Here is a 10716-nt window from a genome sequence, read left to right as displayed (position 1 = left end):
ACTCATGTTGTGTTTGTGCTCCACAGAGGTGAAGGAGACATCAGGACGCCGTCGGTCCACCTCCAGGAGAAAATCCAACGCAAACCCAGAACCCAGCCCGGACAGGCTCAGTCCAGACCCTGATCCCCCCGCTGCCCCAGAGCCCAGGCCAGAACCTGCTCCCAGTGCTGAGGAGGAGGACAGAACCAGCCCTGCTGCTGCCGCTGCCCCCCCGCTCCCTGACTGCAGCCCAGGACCGGCCTCCAGTTCTGGGGAAGAACCCCGAGTCAGCCCCCTGCCCCCCTCCCCATCCCCGTCGCTGGACCGTAGCCCGGTTCACAGCCCGGCCCCCAGCCCCAGACCCGCTCCCCATCCTGCAGAGGAGGACCGGCCCAGCCCGAGCCACTGCCCCGCCCCCATGGAGGTGGACTGCAGTCCCAGCACTGTTCCCATGGAGACCGAGGGGGGTGGGGCTAGTCCTGCGGAGCAGAGTCCCGCCCTGAGTCCCTGCTCGAGCCCTCCGGCCTCCCCCTGTCCCCAGCTGGAGGACGAGGACTCGCTGTCCCCTCTCTTCCGGCGCTCTCTGTCGGAGGACTCGGGGGCCTCGCCCACCCCCAGCCTGGGACACACCGAGAAACGGTGAGAGTGTGTGAGTGTGTGTGAGTGTGAGTAGGCTTGTGCATATTTTGGGTAGGGGTGTAATTTTTCATAGATTATACGGGGGGGGGGGGGGGGTCACAGAGCACCGCACGGTTCAGGGCCAACACGTGTACCGTTACGCTACTAGTATCTGGCGGTTTTTGTGAGTATTTGACTTGAACCCTGATGTCGTCGCGCAGCTAAAACAAAAGACATTTGATAAGCTTCACACAGACTTTAAATGACTGTGTGGACTCACTGTGGATTTTATCCTCCATCACTTCCATTGAAAACACATTTGAAGGATCTTTTAATATCCAGTATGAACAGGAGGAATGATTACAGCGAGGAAAACCTCTTTACTGTTACTATGGACACACACTTGTAAACATGTTTTTTAACAGAGAGTCTCTGTGTCAGAAGCGAATGTCTTTGATGATACTGAAAATCAAACCATAGATTCCTAAATACTGTGGTGTGTGTGTGTGTGTGTGTGTGTGTGTGTGTGTGTGTGCGTGCGTGTGTGTGCGTGTGCGTGTGTGTGTGTGTGTGTGTGTGAGGTTTAAAGAGGAAGAAAGGATGAAGTAAGTGAACTGATAACACATCAGACATTAACACTCTCGCCCTGCAGTCTGAAACAGTGTGCCTTCTGTTACCGTGGCGACGAGCCTCCTCTGGGCCAGGGCCGGCTGGTGGTGTTTGGCCCGACGCCCGGCTACATCCCGCTCCACATCCTCAACCGCCGCACCTCCTCCGACCGGGACAGCGACTGCCACGACCACTGCTACCGTGGCAACCAGGCCCTGCCCACGTGAGTGACCTCACTTCCTGTTTGTCCTCGATATAAAGAAGCTTTAAAAGTCTTTATATTCACATCGGAAGAGCTGTGTGATCAATTCATCAATCGAGTTGGTTAACCTGTGTGTGTGTGTGTGTGTGTGTGTGTGTGTGTGTGTGTGTGTGTGTGTAGGTGCAGCAGTCCAGAACAGTGCGGTGAGTACTTTCTTTCTTGTGATTCACACAAAACAATTGATTCTCGATTGAATAAAGAGAAAAAGGCTCCACTGTCAAAACAAACTACTCACAGACACGAGGAGCTAAACTGTGTGGATGAAGGTCAGTGTCTGTCTGACAGAAAGAACAGAAAAGTGTGTCAGAGTGAACTTTTTTTTTTAGTAAGGAACAGAAAGAGAGCTGCAGGTTGACATGACGGTGTTATTTCCTCCTCCTCCGGTTAAAATGCTGCAGTGTGTTGGTCAGTTTGTTGCTTTACGCTGCTTCCTCACAAACACCTTTTTGGATTAAAATGTGAATTGATTCTGAAACGTAGAAGAGAGGAATTGTGATTCATACATGAATTTTTTTTTTCCCACCACTACTAACTGAATTGTTGACCTGAGCATAAACCGGCGCTCAGCCTGAAAACAACACGGGGCTGCGTCGATAGAGCGCGTTGCTTCAGGCCGCGGCGACACATGAATGATGCAGGCAGTCAGTTTGAGTAACAGATTCATGAGTTTGAATTCTCATCAGACACCGAACGCTGAACAGAGGTTTATATTACTCAGACACATGATTTTACAAAGTCAAAGAACGACTTTTTAAAATCTAACATCATGAGGGAAACAGCAGAAATGCAGCGTTGTTGTTCAGTAATCTACCAGACTGACGGACTCAACAGAGCTGAAGTCAGTCTGAGCACTAGTTAGTGCTTTTAACGTATATTTCTATCCCTCCACAGTCAGTGATGGCTGATAATTCTCTGTAGGTTCATCACTACACGTGCGTGGCTCGTAGTGATGAACCTACAGAGAATTATCAGAGACTCTGCAGCTCCTCTCAGCTTTACGGAGCTTTATAGTGAGTTTCAGCTCATTGTTTATCTGTCCGGCTGAAACTTTACTGTTCTGGTTCACTCTCAGCGTCTCATAGCGTCGTTTTCAGAGAAAAAGCTGTAAAAAGCCGCTGTACACTACCTGCTCACAGTTAGCTGTAGACTAGCTGGTGAACATAGTGGAGCATTTAGCAGCTAAAGAGCCAGATATTTCCCTCAGGAGTTGGTAGAGAGTAAAAACAGATGATCTGATCAGTCTTATTGATCACTGTGTCCTGATGTTTTCAGAGGAGGAGTCTTCCTCAGAGTTTGTGGAGCAGCTCGGAGCCATCGGCCTTCCACATGACATCAACGTCCAATCACTGTTCGACCCCACAGGTACGCCGAGCTAACATCCTCCTTACCTCCCTGTCAGTGTCAGTCCATCCTGTCAGCAGGTAAACCTATATATATGTGTGTGTGTGTGTGTGTGTGTGTGTGCAGGTCAGTGCTGTGCTCACCTGCAGTGTGCAGCCTGGTCAGAGGGGGTGTGTCGCGGCGAGGGCCAATCACTGCTCTACGTGGACAAAGCCATCGACTCAGGAAGCACCCAGGTGGGTTTTTATGATTGATCAAACAACTGGATAAACTACGTACGGTCCAGCCTCACTAAGCTCCGCCCCCTCTCTCTCACCTGCCCAGGTATGTGCGTTCTGCCATCGGCTCGGAGCGACGCTGCGTTGCCGGGAGACGGGCTGTGGGCGGAGTTACCACTTCCCCTGTGCTGCTGCCGCCGGAGCTCATCAGGACTGGAACCAGAGACACACACTGTGTACAAGACACACACAAACAGGTACACACACACACACGCACACACACGTCTATAGAGAGCTAAAGTCATGATGTCACTTCCTGTCTAGCCTCTGTCTGAATTTGTTTTTCCTCTTTTATTGACACTTCCTCTACAAAAGTGGTTTACAGGAGAAAAGTAAAAACAATTAATAGTTTTACGACCTTTGGATTCCTTTGGAGGAAAACTGAATCAATGTCCTGTTTGACCTCATTTGTGAAAACTAAGAAGTTCAGCTTTTAACTGTAAATTTGCTTTTATGAAAATGAAATTTAGCCAATAAAATGAAAAGATTTGTAATATATAGCTGAGAACATGTGGAGTGAACAACAACACGACAAACTCTAAAGTAAAGTTCTGTTAATTCTGTGTGTGATTAATGATGAGTGATATTTTCTTACTTCTGTCTTTGTCTCTGTCCAGTGTCTTCACAGTGTGTGTCGTGTTCAGGCGGCGGTGATGTCAGCAGTCTGTTGCTGTGTTGTTGCTGTGGTAACTGCTACCATGGTAGCTGCCTGGACCCCCCTCTGGACCCCTCCCCTCTGTGCCGGGTCGGCTGGCAGTGTCCTCAGTGTCGAGTGTGTCAGAGCTGCAGGTAACACACACACACACGCCGTTCAGTTGGAGATGAGTGTGTGTTCAGTTTTTAAAGATAAGTATCTTAAAGACATTAACTGCACCAGAAGAAACACATGAAACTGATGTAGGGCAGCAGCCACAAAAACAGACCAGACAAGGATACATGAAGTGTGTGTCTGCAGTTGTGATGTCATATCCTGTTTGTCAGTTTGAGCAGGTGTCTGACATTTAACTGCTAACCTGTGCTCTCTCCCTGTGTGTGTTTGTGTGTGTATTAGGTTGCGAGGGGATGACAGTGTGTTGCTGGTGTGTGAGCGCTGTGATAAAGCCTATCACACACATTGTCTCACACCACTTCTGGAGCACACACCCAGCACCGGCTGGAGCTGCAAGGTGAGACAGACACACACATTTTCACACACTCCTTCAGCATTGAACTTTGTCCAAACCTGTCAAATGTACGGAGAGTATGTATGTGTGTGATATTAAACCTCTCTCTCCTTCAGAACTGCAGAGTGTGCCGCCGCTGTGGTGTCAGGTCATCAGGCCAGTGGGCCAATCACCCATTTTTGTGTGAATCATGTGACCCAGCCCTGCCCTGCCCTCTCTGTGGCCACGCCCCCAACCTCTACTCACCACAGGACTATCTGACCTGTATCTGCTGCTATAGGTACACACACACTACTGTTCATGAAAGTTAACCCTTGATGTAGCTACTTTACATTAAAAGCCTTGGGCTGAAGAGAAATTATGTGGCTTTGACTTTGAAATCAGTGACATGCTTTTAGCGATTTTCTGTTACTTATATCCTGTTCTGGTGTTGGGTGGTAAACATGGTCAAAGTACCAAAACTTTAGATGAACGAATGTAAAAATGCTGCCTGTAAGACAAAGCTCAGGTTTCAGCTGCTCTGAATGCTTCGTTTGTGATGTTTTTGTCATATTCTGAATCTGATTCGGTTCCAAGAAATCCTGCTACTATAATTTGTTTACATAGCCTCCGGAGCCGGAGGAAGCTCCCTGAAGTTGACCAATCAGAACAGAGTGGGCTCATTGGGAGGGGGGGCATTAAAAAGACAGGAGCCAAAACAGCCTGTGTCAGACAGAGGCTGAACTGAGGGGCTGCATATAGGGCTAGTATAAGATAAAGGAAAACTGTAAATCATGCAAAGATATTCCAGTACAGCTCCAGAATAAAAATATAGACCTGGAAATGTGCAAAATATATCCTGTTGAAGGTTATTGGCTGTAGACATCACTAAAAAGAAGTCAGAAAGTTCAAGAAACACAAACAGTCAGGCGATCGGACGAATTGGCTCACAAAAGAATCAATTTTGGTTTCAGTAAAGTCAAGTGCAACACACATTGGCAGCATCATGTGGTGGCGCTTCATTTGAGTTGAGTCAACTGAGGTGCCGTATTGCAGCAGAAAACAGAAGTAGTCAGGATACAGTAGTTGAGATGTGCCGAGTCAGGGAGCGAACGCGATATGAAATTGCTGCTATTCTGAAGAGTTGATGCATGTAAATTCTGGCAAATTGGACAGTTGCATGTCCTGGCTCTTTGGCGCTTGTCAAGGCACAACCACTGTGTGGTCTTGAGTAGAATACAGTGGCCATTGTCCTGTCATGCCCCATTTGTGTGTGTTGCTCTTGAGGCTGAAATTTCTTTGAGAATAATGAAAACTTAAATGTAAACATACTTATTTTATGTTTTATGTATTACAGGTGTGTTCATACAGAGTGTATTGTCCAGACTGGGGAGGGCAGGGCAGGGTCTGAAGGTTATGTCTGCTCCACCTGCAGGACTCAGGAGGAGGAGCTAATCCCACACAGTCCTACCCCTGCCCTGCCACATAGTCCCACACACCCACACAGCATTTCACAGCCACCAGTTCCAAATCATACTGAGGCTCCACCCATCAGTCCTACCGCTCATAGCCCAGTCCAGCTCATCTGCTCAGAGCCTGCACAGAGTCCTACCAAGACCATCTGTACACCCTTGCAGCAAAGTCCTCCACCATCTCACCCTGACCCCACAGAGCTCAAACAAAGTTCTACGACATCTCGCCTGGACCCCACAGAACTCCAACAACATCCTGCCCCATCTCATCCAGATCCGACAGAGCTCCAACAAATTCCCCTGCCATCTCATACTGATCCCACAGAGCACCAACAAAGTCCTTCCCCATCCCACACTGACCCCACAGAGCTCCAACAAAGTCCTGCCCCATCTCACGCTGACCCCACAGAGCTCCAACAAAGTCCTGCCCCATCTCACGCTGACCCCACAGAGCTCCAACAAAGTCCTGCCCCATCTCACGCTGATCCCACAGAGCACCAACATGGTCCTGCGCCATCTCAAGCTGATAGCACAGAGTTCCAACAAAGTCTTGCTTTATCTTATCCTGATCCCACAGAGCTCCAACAAAGTCTTGCGCCATCTCAACCAGATGCCACAGAGCTCCAACAAAGTCCCCTGCCATCTCACACTAATCCCACAGAGCTCCAACAAAGTCCCCTGCCATCTCACGCTGATCCCACAGAGCTGCAACAAAGTCCCATGTCATCTCATGCTGATCCCTCAGAACTCCAACAAAGTCCCATGCCATCTCATGCTGATCCCACAGACGTTCCACAAAGTCCTGCGCCATCTCATGCTGATCCCACAGAGCTCCCACAAAGCCCTGCGCCATCTCACACTGATCCCACAGAGCTCCAACAAAGTCCTGCGCCATATCACACTGATCACACAGAGCTCCAACAAAGTCCTGCTTTGTCTCACGCTGATCCCACAGAGCAGCAACAAAGTCCTATGCCATCTCATGCTGATCCCATAGAGCTCCAACAAAGTCCTGCGCCATCTCACGCTGATCCCACAGAGCTCAGACAAATTCCTCTGCCATCTCACACTGATCCCACAGAGCTCCAACAAAGTCCTGCACCATCTTCCGCTGATCGCAGAGAGCTCCAACAAATTCCTCCGCCATCCTACACTGATCCCACAGAGCTCCGACACAGTCCTGCGCCATCTGACCCTGATCCCACAGAGCTCCAACAAAGTCCTGTGCCATCTCACCCTGATCCCACAGAGCTCCAAGAAATTCCTCTGCCATCTCACTCTGATTCCACAGAGCTCCAGGAAAGCCCAACACCATGTAATTCTGATCCTACAGAACATCAGGAAAGCCATGCCCCATCTCATCTCGGTCCAACAGAACTCCACCAAAGTCCTTTGCCATCCCCTACTGGTCCTGCAGAGCTGCAGCAAAGTCCTACCCATGTGACTTCCAAGCAGGTCCAACATAGTCCTCGTCAGGTCAGTTACACCCCCTCTAGCCCTACCCAGAATTCCACAGAGGATCAGCTTATGGCCACAGAGGCTCAGCCAAGTCCTATGCAGAGTAGTCCCATGTCTTGTAGCCATGCTCATTCGCAGCACAGCCCTCCACCACACAGTCAGACCCAGGTGGGGTATAGTCCTACCAGATTTCAGCCAGGCTCTGCAGAGCTTAATCAAAGCTCCTCACCACATAGTCCAGAACAGGACAACATTACACAGTCACAGCTCGATAGAACATGTAGTCTGACAAACATCATTACACAGCCTCAGCACAGTCCCCCACAAATAGGAGATAGTTCAACCCCAAGCAGTCCTGCACAAGTCTGCACATCATCTCCACAGAGTCCCACACAGCATGCTGAACCTACACTGGACCAGGAGAGCCCTGGATCAAGCAGCCCTGCTCAGCTGCCATGTGAGGCTGCACAGAACATTTCTACACTGGACCAGGATGTCTCACCAGTCTACTTTACTTCCACCAGGACAGCAAGAAACCGTGCCTCGCTTAGGCCCATTTCAGCTCCATGTAGCCCCTCACCGTCCCCACTCAGACCCACTCGGTGTAGTCTGTCACAGCCTGCTAGCCCAGGGCAGGGCCATTCTACAAAGCCTGATAGCCTACTTCCTTTTCAGCTTGCTACACAGGCAAGAGTCACAAAGAGTCCAAACCTTGATGGCCATACACTGGAAAATAGCCCTACATCTCTTAGCCACACCTTGGACCTATCCACAATGCCTCCTGTTAGCCACTGCATTGATGACCAACCCCTAAACCAGCTTGGTCCTGTTCAGAGTAGCACGCCTAGCCCTGACCAATCTAGCCCCCCTCATGTCCCTGCTGTGCACACACCAGAAAGCCTTGCTCACATTAGCACTTCAGTGGAACACAGTAGCCTAACTTCCTCACCTTGTGCTGATGAAATGGAGGAAATTCCTCCCACAGCCAGCCACATTCAACAGAATGACGACCCATCACGCTGCATAGAGGCTATTGCAGATAAAGCTAGCTCCATCCACATCCAAAATAGGTCAGCTAGTGCTAGTCCCACTCATGCCAGTGAAATGCCTACTAGCCCTGTCGGCTCTCTTCTGGCCTGTGCTAGCCCCATGCCCATGGTGGCTATCCCTGCCCATGTTAGCCCTGTACCTGCTGAGACTACCCCCATCACACAACCAGCTAGCCCTGTAACGCTAACAGACAGCTGCTCTGCACAACCAGTCAGCCCCTTAGCACCAACTGTTAGGTCCTCAACACAACTAGCTATCCCCTCAGCAGCGGATAGCCCTGTTCGCCCCGTTTTATCTCAGAATGAAGAGATGGCAGTAGCTGTCGACCATCCAAGTAGTTTTATTCATTCAGAAACTAGTCTTAGTCTTGCTATCTCCACTCCTGACAGTCCACTTCATGTTAGCCCTTCTCATGCTACCACAGCCCACACAGACACTAACAGTGGCTGCAGTCTAATTGGCTCCATGCATGTTCAAGAGAGAACAAGTCCCTCTGTTTGTAGTTTTACAGAGCTAACACAGACTAATACAAGCCCCACACATCACGATCAGTCAAGTCCCTCACATGTCCGAACTGTCTGCAGTCCTTCAGAGACTACTGCAGTGCATATGAGCTACCTTCCAACCCCAACTAGCTCTAGTCCTTCACACTGTAGGCCGACTGATGCTAGCCCAGCTAGTAGTTCTGTTAGCCACAGTCTGAGCAACTTTACCTCAGACTGTAGTGGCCACACAAGTACCCCTTCTGCTAGGGTAACTGATGTTAGTGTCATCCACAGTCCACCTAGGTCTAGTCCTGCAGGTCATGCTAGTCCTCTTCACATTCAGAACACCTCGAGTAGTGCTCACTCAGGCCCAGTCCAAAGACAGACTCCCTCATCAGCTAGCACGACACACAGCAGCCCTGCACATGCTACTGTCGCTTGTGTTAGTCCTCCTTACAGTCCCACTCAGGCCAGTGAAACGTATTGTAGCCCCACAGGTAGCCCCCATTATAACCCAGCTCCTGACACTGAAGTCAGTTCTGGCATTAATGTGGCACAGCTGAGATCCACTTTGGCTAGATCAAGTCTTGATGTGGACACAGTGGCCAGTTCCATAATCCAGAGCGCTGTCCTTCCCAGTGCTTTTCACGTTGATATTGATCTTGTTAAACCTACAGATGGCTGTAGGCAGACTGGGCCAACACCTGCCAGTTCCCTACCTGACGGCTCATTTGTTGTTAGCCAGGCTAGTGTGAGCCAGGTAGACCAGTCCCTAGCAAGTTCTGTCCCTACCCCTGCAAGGTCTGCTGTTGAAAGCCAACAAAGCACTGCCTTGGTAAGCCCCTTGCATCAAGGACCAGCTACCCCTGTCGATGCTACTTCCACTCAGGCTAGTCCTGGCCATGCTAGCCCTGTCCATTCTGGTCCCACTCAGGATAACACTGCGATGCCTAGTCCCCCATGCTCTGCCCCCTCACAGGTTAGCCCTCCTCAGACACTCTCCTCTCATGCTTGTCAAGCTAGTTCTGTGCGCAGTAGCCCAGTTTCTAGTCCTGTTTGTGGCCCTTTGCAATCAGGTGATACACAGACTACCCCAAGTCCTGATCCTCCCAGCCCTGTGCAACCAGAGGATAGTCCAAGTCCTGATCCTACCAGCCCTGTGCAACCAGAGGATAGTCCAAGTCCTCGTCCCACCAGCACTGTGCAACCAGAAGAAAGTCCGAGTCCTGGTCCTACCAGCCCAGTGCAACCAGAGGGTAGTCCAAGTCCTGGTCCTGGTGGCCCTATGAATTGTGAGGCTAGTCCTGATCCTTATCATGTTAGCCCTGTCCTTGCCACTCCTGTGCAGCCTGAAACCAGCCCTGGCCCTGGTCCTACTAGCCCTGTAGGGCCTGATCCTGATTCCCATCCTGCTCCTGCTAGCCTTTCTGTTCTTGGCCCCCAGCAACACACACAAACAGAGAGGGAATCTGCAGCCACTGACGGTGAGTATCAGGAATACTCGTTTGCTGGTACATTGTTATTGGCATTTACTGTTAAATTTGTCTTATGTGGTATTGACATTAGGGCTGTAATGGTACGTATAATCCTCCCAAACTGTGTGGTACAGGAAATTCAATTCGGTATGCTCCATGACCCAAACAGTTACTGTCAAAATAATTTAATAATCCAGTTACTCAGAACAATAATTCTAGAGTGCGAGTTTCACCCGGAAAGTTTTGACAGTGCACCACTGTAGCATGCTCATGGATATATGCTAGCTGCTTTAGTCAAATTAGCGTGGATACCCTGGTTATCCCGGTTACCCTGGTTACCATGCTCATGACCTGTCGCTGCTGTGAAAGTGACAAATGAGAGACCCAAGCTGGATGATCCTCCCATGACACTGACTGAATGCTCTGTTATTGCTCAATAGCGTACCAAAGCGTGAATTTTGTGTACTGTTACACCCTTATAGACATTGATAATTTTGGTCTAAAGAACATTTCTTAGTTGCTGTGACTTCAGAGGTTTGTACCTTTT

At 49.8% G+C, this 10716-nt stretch overlaps 1 protein-coding gene across 17 annotated transcripts in view; it reads left to right on the top strand.

The window, feature by feature from the left end:
• LOC122972216 (histone-lysine N-methyltransferase 2C-like) overlaps positions 1-10716 on the top strand; it is a 91125-nt gene that overhangs the window by 11402 nt on the left and 69007 nt on the right. For 16 of the 17 annotated variants that reach the window (XM_044339115.1, XM_044339103.1, XM_044339119.1 and 13 more), the window contains exons 4-13: positions 27-618; positions 1250-1429; positions 1589-1611; positions 2741-2830; positions 2936-3045; positions 3134-3284; positions 3705-3876; positions 4139-4253; positions 4367-4530; positions 5587-10178. In XM_044339115.1, coding sequence (XP_044195050.1) covers positions 27-618; positions 1250-1429; positions 1589-1611; positions 2741-2830; positions 2936-3045; positions 3134-3284; positions 3705-3876; positions 4139-4253; positions 4367-4530; positions 5587-10178 — 6189 coding nt within the window. Of the gene's footprint in view, positions 1-26; positions 619-1249; positions 1430-1588; positions 1612-2740; positions 2831-2935; positions 3046-3133; positions 3285-3704; positions 3877-4138; positions 4254-4366; positions 4531-5586; positions 10179-10716 lie in introns of those variants that run through there. The other variant, XM_044339116.1, reaches the window with a different exon arrangement.

This window comes from Thunnus albacares, chromosome 21 (genome assembly GCF_914725855.1).
Source record: "Thunnus albacares chromosome 21, fThuAlb1.1, whole genome shotgun sequence".
NCBI lineage: Eukaryota > Metazoa > Chordata > Actinopteri > Scombriformes > Scombridae > Thunnus > Thunnus albacares.
Note: the sequence above shows the minus strand (reverse complement) of the source record. Positions and strands in the feature narration are given on the sequence as shown.